Genomic DNA, 22,981 nt, shown 5'->3' with positions numbered 1-22,981 from the left:
TTTTCTAGTTCCCATTCATTTTGCAGATCTCACCGTCACAATAACTACTACAGGGGGGCCTCCTGACATTCCCTCTCCCAGCCACCACTGGGATGGGTGCCCATCTGATACACACGGCCCTTCCACACTGGATACGCACATCCCATATGTAAACCTGCTTACTGCATGTCTCTGCTGCATCACATCAGCATTGTGATACCAAGAACCACATTCAGCCTGCTCAGCTGCCTAACACAGGGCCTGGTCTGCAATAGTTTGCTAAATATTTAGTGAATGAATGAGTCAGGCGTTGTCTCTAGGAGCAGCCTTGCTGCCCCACACCATCATTTATTTTGGGGTAGTGCTTGGGAATTATAAAAAAGGCATGTGCTAATTACTGTATAATGATTACTAGTGGTTATAGTAATTAGTAGGGAAAAGCAGTCGTGGCGTATGACTAAATAAAGCCCTCCACCAGAGTGCATGAGGCCTTCCCTGCACTCTGAATTTGGAATCCACTGCCTGTCTCTGTCAGACTCCCATAGGGCCTTTCCATTAGGGAAATTCTGTTCAGTTGCCAATATTGGGGACAGGGAGAGCTTAATTTCCTCTGACTCAGGGAAACTATTCTGGTCTGAAAATTAAATTAAAATACTGAGCTGATGGTGGCCCTTAGGCTCTGAGATGGATTTCCCTATCAAGGCTCTGTGCTGAGTTATCCCTCCTCCAGAGATTAAAAAAAGCCAACTCCCTCTAAATGAGCAAGGGAGGCAAAGATTCACCCTGCTTATCTCTTCTTCTGTTGGGGCCAAGGTTCATGGCCTTCAGCCCCCCCTCTGGGAACAAGAGGGCAATCTGAGGGAAAAAAGACTTCATTTCCATTCCTTCCTACCTCACAAGCTCCTGGGCTGTGGTTTCCTCTTCCTTCTGCTGAGCAGTATGAGGATGCACACAGAAGAAGGAAGAAGAAGCCAGAGGACACAGTGTTTTGATGGCCCTGAGACTGTGGGAGAAGTTGTGAATTGGGATTACGGATGACAAGACATGAGGAATCCCTGAAGATTCTTCAACAATTCTCACATCCCGGACAACCAAGACACAGCCCAGTTACCAGGACACCGGGAATCAAATACAGTCAGTGGGAGGTGATGACAGCAAAGAAGCAGGCAGATCTGATACACAGGGCCCTGCAAAGAACTACGCCCTGTGGGAGCCCACAAACTGTGTAGCAGAGAGGAGTGGACATTGAGTGTGAGAACTCGAATCAGAAGGCCCACACGCTATTTCCAGCTCAGTCATCAACTTTTGGGAGGACCCCAAGTAAAACATGAATGTCAAAGCTGTGGCTTAATCAGCTACTTACAAAAGGGGCAATGTTTGTGAGATGCTTTGAAACCTCTAGATAAAAAGATACCAGGCAATGCTATTATTATTTTGAGTGCTGATCGTATAGGAGCTAGAGCACCTTTGAGCTCCTGTATTAGAATCAAGAGCCACAGTATTTTCATCATGGGTGGAACAGTTCCTGGAGGCCTGTTTTCTAGTAGCTTCAGTTGAGAACAGGGTCGTTGTGGAGATCCATAAGGAATATAAACAGAAATCTCATCACTGGAGTATTAGAAATTTTTTACCAAGCTCTGATAATTTTTCTGTGTAGATAGATCCTGACCAGGCCTAACTTGCCTAGAGGGGCATACAGGCTATGACTTGATAACAATTCTCCCAAGCCCTCTTTCTCTAGTTCATATGTGCAGAAGGCTACATGGAAACTTTGACTCATCAAGGGACATTTGGACATTCCAAAGTGGTTACCCCAACTGTGACTCTCCATCTTCTACCACCTAGCTTTTTTTTAGGAAATGGTTAAACCAAACCCTTTTTCTATTTGGCAGGTACATGACACTGGTATTCTCTTTCTCTATTCACCCCCTTGTATACTTCACTATAAATACTCTTACCCCACTCCCTGCTATTCTGCAAACCATCCAGATTGTCATACCAAAGGGCTATGTTAGTCACCAAGCTCCTAAATGAAAGTGTATTCCTCTTCAGGTCTCTCCAAAGCTAACAGGCTGACTAGACTATAAAAAGACTTTAACCCAAGTCCACTAGTGCTTACTTGTCCTGAAGGACCTAAGCAACAGACATCTCAGAACAGATATTATTCTTCTGCTATTACACAACATGGACAAAGGTTGTCCAGCTGATGCAGAATTGATCATTTGATAAAGTCAGAGCATCTTGTAAACCAAGGAAAATTTCAAGAATGGACCTGTGCCTGCTAGGCATGCTTTAGGGGGAGAACTGAGCTAAATCTATAGTGTCACAAATAGCGTGGATAGGATCAACATAGACTCATCTCTCAAATCCCCAAATCCTAGGATTTCAATGTTATTTGTAAACTTCCAGTAGCAGTAATCTTAGGACTGATAAATAGGAATACTACTTCAGTAATAAATGCAAGGGACGCTTATCCAGGGAGGAAATATAATCAGAATGCAGAAAAAAATCCAAGCAAATTTATGAGCTGCAGAACCATACATGAGTGAACCAGCCATATGCAGCCCTCATCCAATGTCAGAATGCCAGGTTCCACCCAGCCTGGTAGCACCTATGGTCCTAATTGTCAAACTGCTTGGTTAGTGGGTGACAACTCAGAGAAAGGCACAGTTGGTGTCTTTGTGACATGAAACAAACACCAAAGCATCCATTAGATTCTGATGGCTCATTTGATCATCCAGTGATCAAATCTAGTAGTATAATAATCTTCTGGTCCCTGGCTCATTTACAAACCTTCTCCAAGATCTGTAAGACTTTCTACCTCAGGGATGAATCGGTTGGAGCTTTTTAGAATAAGGTACTACCTTTGGAAGGAAATACTCAGTTTTGCCTACCAGAATAGGTGCAGACTTCATTAAATTTTCCTTCGTGGCTCTTTTTGCACACTGTTTAGCACAGTACTAGGCACTCACTCATTCAGTAAATATTCACTGAGTAAAAATTAGATACTCTAGGCTAGTAATTTGTTGCTAAGGATATAAGTAAGTAAATAGACAGTGATTAAATAGACCAGATGTAGTCGCTAGCCTCTCAAGTACTCAATAGGCTTTCAAGAAATTTTCATTTTATCATAGTAGCTGGATACAGTAGAACAGCCATCCTAGAAAACTCTACCTCAGGGTTTTTCTATCCTCTTAGGAACACAGCATTTGAGTTCTTCAGAAAATATATCTAACCTGAAGGAGAACAACTGTAAAAGGAGACAACCACCTTTTCTTCTTAAATGTACCTACAAGTGAGGATAAAAATGATCTTTCAGAGAATGAGAACTATGTCTTATTCACCTTTGGACCCCCAATACCAGATACAGTATCTTACACATAGTAAGGTGTTTAGTGTTTTTGAGTGAGTGAATGAATGAATGAAACTTAAATCTCAGTTCTGCCATTTATTGTGTATCCTGTATAAAAATCACAGAATCTTTGTGACCCTCTGCTTCCTCATCGCTGGAACAATAACTACCTTGCCTACTTGATATAGGATTAGAAATCACATGTTTTAAGTGTTAGCACTGTGGCTGGCATAAAGCAGGTAACTGAACCAAATGATTGTGGTGATGGGTACATACAGCGGTTGCTCTAGGAAGCAACCAAAGCCTCTGAAGAACCAATTTCTGTAGTCAATCTGACACCTAGTGGTGCAATCTCAGAAGACACACGAAAAATAAAGCCAATAGTTTGTTTGAAGCTTAAGTCGGCGACTAGCTGGGAATGAATAAGAGTACTGCTTTACACAAGTAACATTTTTAATCCTCACCAGTTATTTTCAGTCCTGACTGAATATTTAAAATGATCTGTGAAGCTTTAAAAAATCTACTGATGTCTGAATTTTACCCTCAGAGATTCTATTTATAGGAGGTATGGCACAGGCTTATACATTTTTAAAAAGTGACTTACATATGCAACCAAGTTGAGAACCATGGCAATACACCCTTGAGAAAAAAAAACTATCCTTCCCAGTTTACAAATGATGAAAGTAAAACTCAGAATTATAAGGTAATTTGCATAGAGTCACATAGTTATGAGTAGCAGAAGGAAATTTGAACTTGAATCTACCATTTTTTTCTTCGGCATCATATTGTCTTTGCAGAGGCTTTTGGAAGTCTTATGTTCTCCACTTACCTTCTATCCGTGACAGTCTCAAACTGAGAGGCATTAGGGAATTCTATGGCCCTATGGCATGAAGCACTCCAAATACCAGTTTGGTGTTGATAGGGTAGTGTGGCACTGACTTCCTGAATCTTCTCTCCAGACTCCCTCTTCCCAGAGCTTTAAACTCTGCTGCTCTAATGATGGATAAATGAGCAATGTGAAGTTGCTTGACTCTGATTGAATAGTGACAAGATATATTTAAAACATTTTTATTTTCTGAGATCATGGATATGTTAAAGAATTAAAACAGATTAATTATCCATTATTGAGTTCCAGGAAAGAGCTGCCTATACTGCTACTGCACATTTACATGTTTTTGGCCAGAAATAGTTGAGGTGAGAGGTACCAGCAGGTAAAGGAAAATGAAAGGGTCGAAATCCTAACATCTATGACTATGTCCTAAACTGGCCTCCCAGAGAGGTCCTCAGGGTGCAGATGATCTTGAAAGGTGTGTGAAGCACAATCTCTTCCAAACTCTCCTATATAAAATGCCAGCCCTGCCCAGGCATAGGAAATGAATGGGGCCTCATGGGGTCAGCGAGGAAGGCTACAGCATCTTATAACAGATGGTATCTGGGCTACTGCCTGGCTCAATTACTTGCTAGGATGGTTTCCCTGAATTTTATGAGGAATGCTTCTTTAGGTGGTGCTGGCAGCATATGGGAGCAGGCTGAGGGTGCCTCTGTTCAGCCAAGTGGTAATATTCTAGAAACTCACCATCTGAAAAGCCTATATCAGGGGTCACAAACTGTTAGTCCAAGGGCAGTATTTGGCTCAAAGATATGTTTGGCACAGTGTTTGCTAACAGTGTCTTTATATTTTTTTAAATTAATTGTTAATATTTAACATTGGAGACAGTTCATATAAAAATATCTTTTCTTTTAGCACAAGATATAACGTAGAGAGCCTTGACTGTCCTGGTCACTTCTGTATCCCCAAAGCCGAGAAGTACCTGGAACTGTTCAATGAGTATTTTTTGAATTAATGTTATTCAAAAAATAGTCCTATGAGGTAGGAATTATTATCTTCATTTATAGTGAATAAAAGAAAGCTCAAAAATTTTAAGTAAATCACTTAAAATCACACAATTGGCAAGTAGCAGACTATTTGGACTCAGGTATGTTTGACTTCCAAACTGGTATTTTGCCCACTACAACATACGGCCCAACATCCTATGCTGGTAGCCTTTCATAATCATCAAAGACTTTCAAATTAGACTTTAAAAACAGCTTTCTTTAGATATAATTAGCATGCCATGCAATTCATCCCTTTAAAGTGTACAATGCAATGGTTACTCTTGTATATTTGCAGGGTTGTGCAACCGTCACCACAATCTAATTTTAGAACATATTTGTCCCCACTAAAAGAAACCGTATTAGCAGTCAGTTCCTATTCCCCTCTTCCACCCTCCTCTCCCCTATTCCCATTTCTTCTTCCATCCCTAAGCTACTGCTAATCTATTTTCTGTGTCTATAAATTTGCCTCTTCTGGAAATTTCATTTGAATGAAATTATATGGGCTTTTATACTTGGCTTCCTTCACATAACATAATGTTTTCAAGGTTCAGTCATGTTGTAGCATGCATCAATACCTCATTTATTTTTATGGACAAGTAATATTTCATTGTACAGGTACACCAAATTTTATTTATTCATCCATAAGCTGATGGACATTTGGGTTGTTTCCATTTCTTAGCTATTGTGAGAAATGCTGCTATGAACATTTATATCAATTAGATTTTTGGCATTATCTCAAAAGTCATTATAATTTTTTTGTTTTAAGAGCAATAATTTGAGTGTACATATTAAAAATATGCCATCATTTTAAAAATTCACATTGGCACTTTGTTTTTAAAAATACAGTTGGAGTATCAAAAAAGCCAGAGTATCCATCTCACTCTTGGCCCCTAAGAGGCTCTGATGCTGCCTCCAACAAGCCCATTTTTACCCAACTAGACCACAAACTCCTCAAAGTGAGAACAACTGTCTTATGCTTCCTGGCATATCCATGATGACTAAGCAATACATATATCTGGGAAATACTAGCTCACAATATAGAACATCAAGACACCATGAGGTAAACAGAGAGAACAGACTAGTGGTTGCCATGAGAGTGGAGGGGGAATTAGTGAGAATGTTTGACATGTTGATCTGGGTGAAGGTTCATGAGTGTGTACAGATGTCAAGATTCATCCGACTATACACTAAGATTTATGCATTTTATTGATGTACTTCAATTAAAAAATAAACATGAATCAAATAAATTAATAAAAATTAAAGCTCAAAAAAGAAATGATGAGATAGGGTGGGAGGATTAAGCAATAACCAGGGGGAGGGGAGAAAGTAAATTCTAACACAGATACTTTTCTTCTGACCCACAACCGCATTGCTGTAGGCCTGGTCAAGAAAATTTCTGTTGATGTAATTGACTAATGGATGCTAACTTAGATGGAATGTGTAAACTAATATAGACATGCATCTTGGTTGAAAAATGGAAAATTTCTCTAGATCTTGACCAAGAGGTCAGCATTGTGTTTTTCCCATATGCTGGACCAAACAGGAACTTCCTTTTACAGCAGGACAGGGAGTGGTCACTTGTCTAACCAACCAGTGGAGCTAATGAATGTCTGTGGCAAAAGGAAAGGGGAGGAAAGAAGAAAAGAGGAGAATAAAAAAGAGACAACTGAGCAAGAGAATCTCCTACATATGCCTCAGTCAAGGACAGGCAAGGCCCTTTATAAAGGATTTGTGGAACTCCTGAAATATTTTGTCATTTTAACATTTTGTTATATGAATAGATCAGCAAAAGCACAGGAGTAAGGAGAATGCGTGTTCAGCTTCTCTATTTCAAAGTACCAAGGGAACTGATTCAAATACAGGGAAGGAAAAAAGAGCCATCAAGGACCCTGGCCAAGCTCATTCCTTCATGCAGCCTTTTCTCCCATCCTTCCTGGAAGGTCTTCCTTCCTCCCTTTTGCCTCTCCAAGTCTTGGGTGGCCTCTGAGATCCAAGCAGGTTCCCGTGTGTCCATGACTACTCCAGCACTCCCACTCCTGCCCTGACTCCTAGCAAATCTGCTGTGTGCTGAATAATTCCCACTAGATTAAGCATATTGTCTTTGAAAGGTTCTTGTATGTGTTTCTTATAAAACCCCTTATAAACTCCTCGAGGACAAGGGCCATTTCTTTGCAGCTGCTACATCTCCCCCAGTGCCAGCCGCCGAACATACCCTCTGCTCTGCCTTGCTAACTGACTGACTGGAGAGTTCACTTGGCTCTCTTGTTCTTGCCAGCAGTGCAGAGTGCACAATGAAGCCCTTTCATTAAGGTCAAAGATAGAGGGGCTGAGAAAGTACTTGTACAGAATTATTTATTGTCTCAAATGCCTCATGCAGCCAGATCCCAGAATCCTCAGGTTTGACAGATGTGGAAATAACTTTAATATATGTGATGGTACTTTGTGGATTAATATTTCACTTGGGTGGAATGTTTAAACTAATAAATTAAAACTTGAATTACATGAGTCAGGAAAAGGGAAGATTTTCTGTTACACAGCTGATACAGCCCCTGAAGTTCCTTTTCCTCCATGTTCCGTAACTGCTAGGTATTCATAGTAGAAATTATTGCTTTTTATATTTCTGATGAGAACAGTGCCACCAGAAGAGGAGGACGTGATTCCAGGGAGAAAAAGGGAGAGATTCACATTGACTTTACAATCATCATTGAATGTCCCAAAGCTTTTTAGGGTGTAAACAGCAATCAATAGGAAGGAAAGCTAGACTCACACACTTTGAATTATGGATCTCTCCTCTTCTGTGGCAATTTTTTTCTTACAGAATCTTATGATACAGAAAGACGTGAGACTTTTCCATCATGTCTGAATCTTTAAAGCATTAAGTACATTGAGGCTTATGAGAATTGCTAATTGGCCTTATAAAACTTCAGCAATGTTTTGCAGGGATCTAAAAGTGTTCAGCTAGTGTTCACACCCACCCACACAGTGCAAGGGGCAAAAATAATTGCACTGGCTTGTAAAGAACTTGCTCTAGTACAAGACTAGACTTGTAGATTTTTTTTTTAATTACCTAAGCTGTTTCTTTTTTAGACAAATGGGATTCTAGTTTGGGTTCCAGAGTGCTCTTTATATAGTTTGCAAAGAGTGCTGGGTCTTTCGATATTTTGACTCTAGCAAAATGTGGAGCTCTGACATATATTTAGTATATGACTTTTCTGAGGTATGGAAAAATATGCTCATCACCTAATGTGATGTCAATTTTCTTTAACCCTCTGTGTAAATGGTATACATTTAAAAGCCAGGTCTATTGTTAGATGGATTTTTCTTTATAAACATAATGACAAAGAGATTATAAAACATCAGTTAAAGAGACAGAATGTGACTGAGTCCACTGCTGCCTGTGTCTTGGAGCAAGAGAAGGGCTCATCCTAGAAATAATCACCTTTCCTTCCAGGGTAAGAGGACAGGACTCTGGAAAAAAATGTCTCTGAGTATTTACCCAGCTAGAGATCTGGGCTGTCAGATCCAAATGGCCCCATTGCAATCCATTTTTCCCGGACGGTGCGTAGATCTTTGACAAGTGGTGAGCGACCTCTGCTTCTTGCATTTAGGCCCAGGACTGGACTCTGTGACCAGGGATTTGGTGTACGAGGCTTCACAGGCTACAGAGAAATATTAACACATGAGTATACATGACAAACATGTGGTCTCACATAAAAAGCAGACCCAAAGAGAAAGCCTCTTCAGCCATGGTTTATCAGATTCATTCCATGAACTGATATAATAAATAAGGAAAAAGAATCCATTAGGTTTAGTCCTGCCTCCCTTGACCCCAGTCAGTAGTCAAATGTGGAGAATACACCTAAATTTCCCATCAAGAAAGCTTGGGTGTCTGCATGGTGATCTTTGGAATTAGCCTGCTTTCTATGCCCATGCCTTTATTATTATGCAGAAGTAGCAGCAACTATGGACAATAGTATAGCGATGACTAAAGAGCCTTATTTCTGGGATGTGCTGAGGAGATAGATTCAGTCAAGGTGAATAGCTCCTGGGGACTCAGCACTGCTGTGTTTCAACCCCATAAACCAATCAATGTAGTGATGACCAGGGTTGAGCTTGCACCTACTTAAAACATTCCTGGGAGTCTAGGCAGTTCTGATATGAATCTAGGTTTTGATATCACTCCAGGGAATAATAAAAGGGATATCCCACCAAATGAATTTTCAGTTTAGGGCAAAAGTACAAGTTGAAGCCTTTTTACCATATGTCTAACCATTTAGATGTTATTAATCAAGCTAACAAACTGGTAAGTAAAATACATTCTATCACCTACCTTGAGATCAGGCTTGACTTTGGAATTTTCAGATTCTCTGGAGTCTTTACAAAAACATGGTGACACTGAAAAGATGACCTGCAGTCTGCTAGTCTCTTTCCATTACCAGATTCATCCCGCACTGTGAGGACCTCATCATACACACATGGAGACTTCAGACTGCACGTCCAAGCTCTGTTCACATACCCCTGCAAACAACCGTTGGCCATGCCTTGATTCTAAGGGTACACACACTTGCAATGCTGGCTATGCTTGGGAAGACAGGCCAATTCCCCCAAGTCCTAAAAATGGGCAGGCAATTCCAGATACTTGGGTACTTAGAGTGTGCAGTCTGTAAGGCAGAGAGTAGGCTCTAGTAGGACACACCTATTTGTCCCCACAGAATCCTCGCCCTATGGGGGTGCATGTAGCCAAAGATCAGAGAGTTCTCCAAAGCTGAGGCCCAAAGGCAGGGGCACCTCCTGCTCTACTGGTATGTCGCTGTTAGGTTGTTGCTGGCTGTCCTAACATAAGATTGCTTCCCAGGAAATGTCCTCCCACTCACAGTGCCCACTAAACTGGTGATGTGACATGAAGGTGCAGGGCCATAGGCTGATAAGAATATGTCCTGTGGTACCTAACACTGAAGTATGTTGGTAATGAAGGAAAAACAAGGTTTGAAATGTATGGAGCCAGAAGCTAGTTTATGGAAAATTCTTCTAATCATCACAGACATAAAATTATAAAAGAAGTATTTAGTTCTCACAAATGTCTAGTCAAAAAAGTTATCTCTTAATAATGCAGCATTATAAATGCACCATACTTTTTCTTTTTTGTTAAGAATCAAACAAAATAGAATATATCAGAAGGAACAAAATAGCAGTGGACTCATAGACACTGAGAAGGGTCTAGTGATTACCAAGGGGGAGGGGATGGGAAGGACTGGGGGGAGAGGATAAAGGGGCACAATAATTAACAATCACAATATCAGCTGATTACAGGGACAGTAGTACAGCACAGAGAACACAGTTAATGATTCTGTAACATCTCACTATGTTGATAGATAGTGACTGCACTAGAGAGGGTGAAGATTTAATAATATGGGTAACGGTTGGACCACTGTGTTGTATATTTGAAACCAACGTAAGGTTGTATATCAATGATACTTTTTTAAAAAAAGACCATTCTTAGCCATTTAATTGGATAATATGTTAGAAAAATAGTATTTTCTCTTCTATAGACAAGGAGTATTTTATCCTATTCAAAAGTGCTAAATAAATGTTACTTACATATTGATCATGTATTAAAAAAACAGAATATATCAGGATTTTCTATTTGTAGGGAGCAAACTTATAGTAGTACTATAGTGAGTTTGCTTGTGTGTGTGTGTGTGTGTGTGTGTGTGTGTGTGTGTATCTTCCTCTTTTGTTAAATAGTTAACTTTATTATCACATGTAATGAATTTAATGGGATTATTTCTGATTTTTATACTTGATTATTCTTCAATTAATCTCAAAAGCCTAATACCAGAGCTTGATATATGCCCATTCACATTTGCAGAAAGAATACCTTGCCTCTTATAATATTTCCTATTTCACAAGTAACTTATAATTTCAGGTACATATTATATTCCATTATTGCTAGTTAAGTAATAAGAACCAACATACTATTTAATATCTTGTTTTTTAAAAAATGGGTAACTCGGTTGTAATGGAATACATGATTTTGATGTTAACTTTCAAGATGTATTCCTCTTCTTATCAATTATTTTTATTATATTCTTGAATATTATACTTGAAATGAAAAATAGAGTCATGATAGTAGAGTCATGATTAAAAGTGAGTCTGACCTGCATGTGAACATCTGCAGCAGCTTTATTCATAAATACCACAAACCAGAAGCAACCAAGATGTCCTTCAGTAGGTGAATGGAAAAACAAACTGTGGCCCATCTACACAATGAAATGTTATTCAGAGATAAAAAGAAATAAGCAATCTAGCCACAATAAGACATGGGTGAGCCTCCTTAAATGTGTATACTGCTAAGGGAAAGAAGCCAGCCTGAAAAGGCTATGTAACATATGATTTCAATTATATGACATTCTGGAAAAGACAAAACTATAGAGAAAATAAAAAGATCAATGGCTGTCAGGTGTTCAAGAGGAGGAGGGAAGAATAGAATAGGTCAAACACAGGACATTTTTAGGGTGGTTAAACTATGCTGTACGATACTGAAATGGTGAATACATGGCATGATGCGTTTGTCACAACACACGGAACTATACAGCACAGAGTGAACCTTAATATATGCAAATTTTAAAAAATCATTAAGGAAGTCAAGGGAGCCCAGAAAGAAAATGCAGACTGTGACAAGAGAACTGTAACCTCAATGTAAAGACATTTTATTACAGATATCATAATGAAAAATATTTTCAAGCATTAACATATAGTATATCAGAATAAAATTCTATGTGGAAGTTACTTCAAAATGGAAATGTAAGTTTCTTTAAAAGATAACACATGCTCAGCTTTAAAGTTGAAATAAATCGTCTGTCTTATTTTTTTCGTGGATGATGGGGGTATCAAACTCTTACAGTATTTAAATTCAATTGGATGCATTTAAACAAGTGATAAAACAGTTTTAATTTAAAATATAAATATGTAAATGTTGTAATATGTAGACAATAGAAATGAGACACTTTGCAACTATTCAAACTTACAATGAAACATTTTAGATGTCAATTTAAAGAGGGTATGTGAGCAAATGGGTTGCAAGTTCAACATCCTAGCCAGCACCTTTCATGAAGTACAGCAGGGTTTGGTAAACTTCTGTAAAGGACCAGATAGTAGAAATTTTATGCTTTGAGGACCAGTCTGTCTCAAAACTACTCAATTCTGCTGTTGTAACATGAAAGTAGCCACAAACAGTTTGTAATGAATGAGTGTGGCTGCATTCCAATAGAAGTTTATTGTGGGCATTGAAATGCAAATTTTGTATAAATTTCAACCACTTAAAATATAAAAATCATTCTTGGTCCTCAATGGGTATAAAAACAGGAGGCAGCTGGACTTGGCCTGAGGGCAGCAATTTGTTGACCCCTGGTTTGTAGTAATTTGATAAAACAGTCTTAAAAATTAGTGAGAGTCAATATTTTCGAAGTTAGACTGTAATGTGTCTCACATTTGCTAAAGCAAAGGCCTTTTAATTCAGAAAATAATTCAGAAATGCATGAAGTAAAACATGAAAGTTCTTCTATTGTCAATAATCCTGTTCCCAGCGATAGCCTCTGTCTTCAGTTTGGTGTATTTATCTTTCCAAATATTCAACTGTGTGGACACAGACACACACACACACACACACACACACACACACGCAAACATATAGGGTTTCAAAGAAACCACATATTAAAGTATATAGATGGTGTTTTTTTAACAAAAAAATGGGACATGTATATTGTTCTGCAATTTGATTTTTCAATTTAGAATATATTTTAAATATCTTTGTCATTGTTTTTAACAATTGCCTGTTAACAGGCATTTTAGTCATTTCTAGTTTTGAAATTATAAGCAATGAGCATCTGTGTAGGGGTATATGTACAACATATATAATAAAATCTCTGTACACATGGGTGAATATTTTTACAGGACAGATTCCTGAAAATAGAATTACTGGGTCAAAGATATTCAAATTTTTATATTGATGAACTCATGCAAAGTTTATACTATGGTTTCTCAATCTTAACAGTATTGACATTTGGGGCTGGATACTTCTTTGTTATCAGCACAGTGAGGCTGTACTGTACATTATAGAATGCTTAACAGCATCTCTGGCCTCTACCCATTAGATGCCTATAGCATCTCCCCTGTTGTGATGACCAAAAATGTCTCTACACATTGCTAAATGTCCCCTGGGAGCAAAGTCACTTTGGGTGGAGAACTGCTGCCCTGGACATTGTTTTCTTTTATTACTCTGTCTTATCCCCCCTTCAGCAACTTCTCATGTTATTTTTAAGTACTTAAAGGAAATTGCGGCTTAGTATATGTTGCCTGTGAGGTAATAGAAAAAAATATATGTTGGCCTCTGTCCCCCACCCCTGTTCCTGGCATAGAGCTCGCAAAACCCTTGTAATTTCCTAAGTGATAAAAGCACTAGGAGCATCTCTTGTTCTAATATTTGTCTTTGACCCTGTCCCTGACCAGGGCTCTTAAAACCCCTGTAAGTTCCTAAGGGATAAGAGCACTAAAAACATCTCTTGTTCTATTGAGGTGACTCTGAGTGGGCTACTAGAGAGACACCCATAACCAGAAAGGCAAAGCCATGATTAGAAGCTTGGGATTTTCAGTCTTATCCCCATTCTCTAGAGATGGGAGAGGGGCTAGAAACCAAGTTAATAATTGATCATGCTTACATGAGGAGGCCCCCACCAAATCCCAATAGTTCAAGGTTCAGAGAGCTTCCAGGTTGGTGAACACTTCTGTACCAGGAGGGTGACACTCCACAGGGAAAGGCACTCCTGAGCTTGGGACCCTCCCAGACATCGCCCTATGTGTCTCTTCATCTGGCTCTTCATCTGTCTTCTTTACCATATCCTTTAATAAAGTGGTGAATGTAAGTGGGTGTTTCCCTGAGTTCTGTGAGCAGCTCTAGCCAATTAATTGGGGTTGTGGGTAGTTGTGAGTAACTTGGGGACCTACTATATGCAATTGGCATCTGAAGTAGGGTGGGAGCAGTCTTGCAGGACTGAGCCCTTAACCTGTGGGATCTGACACTATCTCCAGGTTGATGGTGTTAGAATTGAGTTAAATTGTAGGATGCCCAGCTGGAGAATTGCTTGTTATGGGGGGAAAACTTCATGCATTTGGTGTCAGAAGTAGTGTTGTTCAGTGTTCTGTATGTGAATGGGTAAAGAAGAAACATAACAGAGAAACACACAGGAGGAGGAAAGAACTGGGTTTCTCCCTGGGCTTTACAGGAGGTAAAACTGAGGTTTTCCTAATACATCACTCTTCTGTTTTCATGTGAATTGTGTTCCCCCAAATTCATATGTTGAAGTCCTAACCCCAGTACTTCAGAATGTGACTGTATTTGGAGATAGGGTCTTTAAGAGATAATTAAGTTAAAATGCATCATTAGGATGCACCCTAATCCAGTACGACTGGTGCCCTTATAGGAAGATGAAATATGGACAACAAATTGTACATAGGAAAGACCATATGAAAACAGGGAGAAAATAGCTGTCCACAAGCCAAGGAGTGAGGCCTCAGAAACCAGCCCTGCCAACCTCCATTTCAGATTGCCAGTGTCCAGAACTGTGAGAAAAATTAATGGCTTTTGTTTAAGCCAACCAGTCTGTGGTACTTTGTTATGACAACCCTAGCAAACTAGTATAACCTCCTAGGGTATTTGAATTTTAAATAAAGAATGAGTGTAAAAGGCAATGACTACTATTCTAAAGGAGTGACTATCTAAAAATGGGTTTTGGTGGAAGAGAGGATTTGGAGCACTCTCCAAAAGGTTTCAAATCATTCTATTGAGACTTAAACATGGAGTTAGCTCATTACAACCTCTTTCTATAGCAGCTTCTGAACAATTATTAACTCCTATAACCTTAATGACAAATTCTTTGATTTTTTTAAAAAGGGAATTATATTTATTAAAAAAAACAACAGCAAGGCAAGCAATGACTAGAGATTAGGAAAAATGAGATGGGGAAAGTGAAGTTTGTTGTTTCAAAAACACTGTATTTTTCTTTTTTTGGTATCATTAATATATACTTACATGAGCAACATTGTGGTTACTAGATTCCCCCCATTATCAAGTCCTACCCCACATACCCCATTACAGTCACTGCCCATCAGCATAGTAAGATGCTATGGAATCACTACTTCTTTTCTCTGCACTATACTGCCTTCCCCGTTTCCCCACCCCCTACACTATGTGTGCTAATCGTAATGCCCCTTTTTCCCCTTATCCCACCCATCTTCCCCAGTCCTTTTCCCTTTGGTAACTATTAGTCCATTCTTGGGTTCTCTAGAGTCTGCTGCTGTTTTGTTCCTTCAGTTTTTGCTTTGTTGTTATACTCCACAGATGAGTGAAATCATTTGATACTTGTCTTTCTCTGCCTGGCTTATTTCACCAAGCATAATACCCTCTAGCTCCATTCATGTTGTTGCAAATGGTAGGATTTGTTTTCTTCTTATGGCTGAATAATATTCCATTGTGTGTATGTACCACCTCTTCTTTATCCATTCATCTACTGGTGGACACTTAGGTTGCTTCCATTTCTTGGCTATTGTAAATAGTGCTGCAATAAACATAGGGGTGCATCTGTCTTTTTCAAACTGGAGTGCTGCATTCTTAGGGTAAGTTCCTAGAAGTGGAATTCCTGGGTCAAATGGTATTTCTATTTTGAGCATTCTGAGGAACCTCCATACTGCTTTCCACAATGGTTGAACTAATTTACATTCCTACCAGCAGTGTAGGTGGGTTCCCCTTTCTCCACATCCTCCCCAACGTTTGTTGTTGTTTATCTTTTGGATGGTGGTGATCCTAACTGGTGTGAGGTGATATCTCATTGTGGTTTTAATTTGCATTTCTCTGATGATTAGCGATGTGGAGTATCTTTTCATGTGCCTGTTGGCCTTCTGAATTTCTTCTTTGGAGAAGTGTCTGTTCAGATCCTGTGCCTATTTTTTAATTGGATTATTTGCTTTTTGTTTGTTGAGGTGCATGAGCTCTTTGTATATTTTGTATGTCAACCCCTTATTGGATCTGTCATTTATGAATACATTCTCCCATACTGTAGGATGCCTTTTTGTTCTACTGATAAAAACACTGTATTTTTAATTGAATAAGTGGTAAGTGGTCAATGTAGAAAACCCACAACATGTAAATAAACAAAGAAGAAAATATAAATTACCTGCATCCCACCATCCAAAGATAATTACTGCTAAATACTGTGGCAGAGACCCCCAAACTTCTTGTGTAGTGTTGTTAAAAAAGAAACAACAGCCCCAAAATGGAGCTACCTTTGTAAATCCCACCAAGCCTAACCGAACTGCAGTTTAAACCTCTCCCAGGAGAGGAATTTTAAACCAACTGGTCTGGAATTTCCTAATGAGCACAAGTGAGGTAATCTGCATGATACACCCCCTGCTTTCCTAAGGGAAGGTAACCTTGCCTGAAATAATGCGCTCTTTTAATTTATTTGTCCCCCAACCCCCATTCAGCCTATAAAAACCTTCCGTTTCATAAAAGTCTCAGAGCTCCTTTCTATTTGCTAGATGGGATGCTTCTCAATTTGTGAATTGTTGAATAAAACCAGTTAGATCTTCAAGTTTACTCAGTTGAATTTTGTTTGTTAATAGTATGGATATATGTATGGATAGATAGATATATACATACACATCAACAATACATATACATATCCCCCAAATGGGGTCCTACTGTAATACTTACTTTGTCTGCTTTTTTCCCCACACAATGACATATTAAGAATATTATTCCATGTCATTAAATTTTATTTCTGAAAACTGTTTCTGGTATCTCTTTGTAGTGAGAACTAAGTAGAGCCACAGGAAACGTGATATAATTAAAGATAAATCAGTCTCCCAGTTACCTCCCAGTCACAAGGGAAACTGGAAGACAGATAGCAACAACATTCTTTATTTGAGGAAATCACAAAATGTTGAAAAAAGGACAAGGTCATAGAAAAGACTGGGAGGAGGAGATATTCATACAGGATCTAGAAAAGACAATTTTACAGTCCTCTTGCTGAGCACAGGGTCCCTAGCTTTTCAGAGATGCACAGCTCATTCTCCCCAGCTCTCTGCAGGGTGTGTCTATTGAAAACTGTTGAAAGCCACTTTCTTCAAAATGGCAATTAAAAGTTTCCTCAAAAAGCTCAAAATAGAAATACCATTTGACCCAGGAATTCCACTTCTAGGAATTTACCCGAAGAATGCAGCAGCCCAGTTTGAAAAAGACAGATGCACCCCTATGTTTATCGCTGCACCGTTTACAATAGCTAAGAAATGGAAGCAACCTAAGTGTCCATCAGTAGATGAATGGATAAAGAAGATGTGGTACATACACACAATGGAATATTATTCAGCCATAAGAAGAAAACAAATCCTACCATTTGCAACAACATGGATGGAGCTAGAGGGTATTATGCTCAGTGAAATAAGCCAGGCAGAGAAAGACAAGTATCAAATGATTTCACTCATCTGTGGAGTATAAGAACAAAGAAAAAAAACTGAAGGAGCAAAACAGCAGCAGACTTACAGAACCCAAGAATGGACTAACAGTTACCAAAGGGAAAGAGACTGGGGAGGGTGTGTGGGAAGGGAGGGGGAAGGTGGGGGGGAAGAAAGGGGGCATTATGATTAGCATGTATAATGGGGGGGCATGGGGAAGGCTGTACAACACAGCAAAGACAAGTAGTGACTCTATAATATCTTACTATGCTGATGGACAGAGACCATAATGAGGTATGTTGGGGGGACTTGGTGATGGGGGGAGTCTAGTAAACATAATGTTCCTCATGTAACTGTAGATTAATGATACCAAAAAAATTGTAAAAATAACAAATATTAAAAAGTAAGTGAAAACAACAAAAAAAAAGACAATTAAAAGCTCCCAGTGACAAACCTGTACTGACCTCCTTTTTCAGCATTTCCCCAGGGCCTTGATATTAGGGTCTTGCCAGTGCACACAGCCTATGTGTCAGTTAGGAGGGGGGCATTCACCTCCTGCTATCCCTTCTTCCAGACACTTTGGTCCTAGACTAGGGCACCAGATTTAGGAGGAGAAGGATTACCAGTCAGTTTCAGTTCCTACTCTATCCCTTGGTCAGGTAACTTTGTGCAAAGCAGTACCTCACACAGTGGCCTTGTCTGATATGGCTCCTATTGATTTACTTTAACTTCCACAGGACATATGCAAAACTAAATTTAATTTCCCCATCCCAGCTGTCACTTTGCCTAATTTAAGAATTTTTCTGCCTCACTCCACTTCTAGTTCCTCCAAACTAGGCCAGTGGCACACACAAGACAGCTTATAGGACACTTTGCTTTATCATGATAAGTTATTATTAGGGCTACCATTTTTTAAGTATTGAGCTCTGTACTAGACCCTGTGCTAAGTGCTTTGCATGTGTTATTTTATCCACACAACCCTATAAAAGGTAGGTTCTATTATTATTTCCACTTTACAGATGAAGTTACTGAGACCTGAGAGAGTAATTCGACTGAGTTAATGCCACAGATAATGAGTGGAGGATCTCAATTCTGGTTGGTCTGCTGCCCACAGACATTTCCTTGTGCACCTCCTATGTGAAAAGCAGTATGCTAAAAGTAAGAGAAAAGGTCATAAGGAAGTGCTTTCCTTGGAGTTTAGAATTTAGGAAGGAATATGACAAGTACGTAAATACCAATACAAGGCACACTGTGCTAAAGTAATGTGAAAGGGTCAAAGTTCTCTTGTAATTAGAGAGATGGGAGAGCCTTTGGGGAGGAGATGGATTGCAAAATGGGTTTTAACAAGGCTTTTGACAAAAGATGATTGGGAGTCAGTGCTTAGAGGGAACAGCATCACCCCCAAGACAGCATTTAGAGGGAATAGTATGGAGGAGAACAAAAACAAGGAATAGGAAATAGTCTTAACTTACAGAAGTAGAGTTTAGGGGAGTTGCAGTTGATAAGGCTGTAACATGACTTCAGTAACTAGCTGAGAGGCTTGGATTGGTTGATCGTCACGTGGATATGTTTTGAAGGTAATGGCAGATTTGGGACCACAACTTGAGAAATTCAATGTTGTAGCTACCTGTGTTATAAACAGGCATAGGGAGAGATTAAGTTAAAGCAAGGATTTGGTAGGCTAAGAACTATTGACATTTTGGGTTGGACAATTATATGCTGTGGGGGTGCTGTTCTTTGCACTGTGGATATTTAGCCGCAACTCTGGCCTCTATCCCCACTCCACTGAAGTGTTCTCTGGGGAAGCAAACTTGTGCCTGGTTGAGGACTGCTGTAATAGACCATGTGAGAAATAAAAAAGGGTGGATGTGACACATGGGTAGGAGTATAATCTAAAAGCTTTGGCAAGTGTTTGGATAGGAGTATGATTGAAGAGGATTTAGAGATCAAACAGAAAAGGCCTTTGAGGCCATGTAGTCTAATATGCCCCCAATTGCTTTCAACAGTGTAAGCTCTTTTGAAGGGCAATTTGGTAAATCCTTTTTTTTTTAAATTCTGGTATCATAAATCTACAATTACATGAAGAACATTATGTTTACTAGGTTCCCCCTTCACCAAGTCCCCCCCTACTTACTCCTTCACAGTCACTGTCCATTTGCGTAGTAAGATGCTGTAAAAATCACTACTTGTCTTCTCTGTGTTGCACAGCCCTCCCCGTGCCCCCCACGCACTATACATGTTAATCGTAATGGCCTCTTTCTTTTTCCCCACTCATGTCCCTCCCTTCCCTCCCCTCCTCCCCAGTCCCTTTCCCTTTGGTAACTATTAGTCCATTCTTGAGTTCTGTGATTCTGCTGCTGTTTTGTTCCTTCAGTTTTCCTTTGTTCTTATACTCCACATATGAGTGAAATCATTTGGTACTTGTCTTTCTCCGCCTGGCTTATTTCACTGAGCATAATACCCTCTAGCACCATCCATGTTGTTACGAATGGTAGGATCTGTTTTTCTCCTATGGCTGAGTAATATTCCATTGTGTATATGTACCACATCTTATTTATCCATTCATCTACTGATGGACATTTAGGTTGCTTCCATATCTTGGCTATTGTAAATAGTGCAGCGATAAACATAGGGGTGCATCTGTCTTTTTCAAACTGGAGTGCTGCATTCTTAGGGTAAATTCCTAGAAGTGGAATTACTGGGTCAAAAGGTATTTCTATTTTGAGCATTCTGAGGAACCTCCATACTACTTTCCACAATGGTTGAACTAACTTACATTCCCACCAGCAGTGTAGGAGGGTTACCCTTTGTTCACATCCTCCCCAACATTTGTTGTTGTTTGTCTATTCAATGATGGTGATCCTTACTGGTGTGAGGTGATATCTCATTGTGGTTTTAATTTGCATTTCTCTGATGATTAGCAATGTGGAGCATCTTTTCATGTGCCTGTTGGCCATCTGGATTTCTTCTTTAGAGAACTGTTTATTCAGCTCCTCTGCCCATTTTTTAATTGGATTATTTGCTTTTTGTTTGTTGAGGCATGTGAGCTCTTTATATATTTTGGATGTCAATCCTTTATCGGATCTGTCATTTATGAATATGTTCTCCCATACTGTAGGATACCTTTTTGTTCTATTGATGGTGTCCTTTGCTGTACAGAAGCTTTTCAGCTTGATATAGTCCCACTTGTTCATTTTTGCTTTTGTTTCCCTTGCCCGAGGAGATATGTTCATGAAGAAGTCACTCATGTTTATGTCCATGAGATTTTTGCCTATGTTTTTTTCTAAGAGTTTTATGGTTTCATGACTTACATTCAGGTCTTTGATCCATTTGGAGTTTACTTTTGTGTATGGGGTTAGACAGTGATCCAGTTTCATTCTCTTACATGTAGCTGTTCAGTTTTGCCAGCACCATCTGTTGAAGAGACTGTCATTTTCCCATTGTATGTCCATGGCTCCTTTATCATATATTAATTGACCATATATGTTTGGGTTAATGTCTGGAGTCTCTATTCTGTTCCACTGGTCTGTGGCTCTGTTCTTGTGCCAGTACCAAATTATCTTGATTACTGTGGCTTTGTAGTAGAGCTTGAAGTTGGGGGGCGAGATCCCCCCCCCACTTTATTCTTCCTTCTCAGGATTGCTTTGGCTATTCGGGGTCTTTGACGGTTCCATATGAATTTTTGAACTATTTGTTCCAGTTCATTGGAGAATGCTGTTGGTAATTTGATAGGGATTGCATCGAATCTGTATAGTGCTTTGGGCAGGATGGCCATTTTGATGATATTAATTCTTCCCAGCCAGGAGCATGGGATGAGTTTCCATTTGTTAGTGACCTCTTTAATTTCTCTTAAGAGTGTCTTGTAGTTTTCAGGGTATAGGTCTTTCACTTCCTTGGTTAGGTTTATTCCTAGGTATTTTATTCTTTTTGATGCTATTGTGAATGGAATTCTTTTCCTGATTTCTCTTTCTATTTGTTCATTGTTAGTGTATAGGAAAGCTACAGATTTCTGTGTGTTAATTTTGTATCCTGCAACTTTGCTGTATTCCAATATTAGTTCTAGTAGTTTTGCAGTGGAGTCTTTAGGGTTTTTTATGTACAATATCATGTCATCTGCAAATAATGACAGTTTGACTTCTTCTTTACCAATCTGGATTCCTTGTATTTCTTTGTTTTGTCTGATTGCCATGGCTAGGACCTCCAGTACCACGTTGAATAACAGTGGGGAGAGTGGGTATCCCTGTCTAGTTCCCGATCTCAGAGGAAAAGCTTTCAGCTTCTTGCTGTTCAGTATGATGTTGGCTGTGGGTTTATGATATATGGCCTTTACTATGTTGAGGTACTTGCCGTATATGCCCATTTTGTTGAGAGTTTTTATCATGAATGGATGTTGAATTTTGTCAAATGCTTTTTCAGCATCTATGGAGATGATCATGTGGTTTTTGTCCTTCTTTTTGTTGATGTGGTGGATGATGTTGATGGATTTTCGAATGTTGTACCATCCTTGCATCCCTGGGATGAATCCCATTTGGTCATGGTGTATGATCCTCTTGATGTAGTTTTGAATTCGGTTTGCTAATATTTTGTTGAGTATTTTTGCATCTATGTTCATCAGGGATATTGGTCTGTAGTTTTCTTTTTTGGTAGGGTCTTTGCCTGGTTTTGGTATTAGGGTGATGTTGGCTTCATAGAATGAGTTTGGGAGTATTCCCTCCTCTTCCAGTTTTTGGAAAACTTTCAGGATAATGGGTGTTATGTCTTCTCTGTATGTCTGATAAAATTCCAATGTAAATCCATCTGGCCCGAGGGTTTTGTTCTTGGGTAGTTTTTTGATAACCGATTCAATTTTGTTGCTGGTAATTGGTGTGTTTAGATTTCCTGTTTCTTTCTGGGTCAGTCTTGGAAGGTTGTATTTTTCTAGGAAGTTGTCCATTTCTCCTAGGTTTTCCAGTTTGTTAGCATATAGGTTTTTATAGTATTCTCTAATAATTCTTTGTATTTCTGTGGGGTCCGTTATGATTTTTCCTTTCTTGTTTCTGATTCTGTTGATGTATGTTGATTCTTTTTCTCTTAATAAGTCTGGCTAGAGGCTTATCTATTTTGTTTATTTTCTCGAAGAACCAGCTCTTGGTTTCATTGATTTATTCTAGTGTTTTATTATTCTCAATTTTATTTATTTCTTCTCTGATCTTTATTATGTCCCTCCTTCTGCTGACCTCAGGCCTCATTTGTTCTTCTTTTACCAATTTCGATAATTGTGACATTACA

General features: G+C 39.1%; 1 protein-coding gene across 1 annotated transcript in view; it reads right to left on the bottom strand.

Annotated features, from left to right (window-relative positions):
* Window positions 1-7,281: 7,281 nt before the first annotated feature.
* Window positions 7,282-22,981, bottom strand: part of HEATR4 (HEAT repeat containing 4) — a 42,482-nt gene continuing 26,782 nt past the window's right edge. The window contains exon 16 of the mRNA XM_036913266.2: window positions 7,282-8,865. Within this exon, the coding sequence (XP_036769161.2) occupies window positions 8,707-8,865 (159 nt within the window). The 3' untranslated portion in view covers window positions 7,282-8,706. The remainder of the gene's footprint in view (window positions 8,866-22,981) is intronic.

This window comes from Manis pentadactyla, chromosome 11 (genome assembly GCF_030020395.1).
Source record: "Manis pentadactyla isolate mManPen7 chromosome 11, mManPen7.hap1, whole genome shotgun sequence".
NCBI lineage: Eukaryota > Metazoa > Chordata > Mammalia > Pholidota > Manidae > Manis > Manis pentadactyla.
The sequence above is the reverse complement of the archived record's forward strand: the minus strand, read 5'-3'. Positions and strand labels throughout refer to the sequence as shown.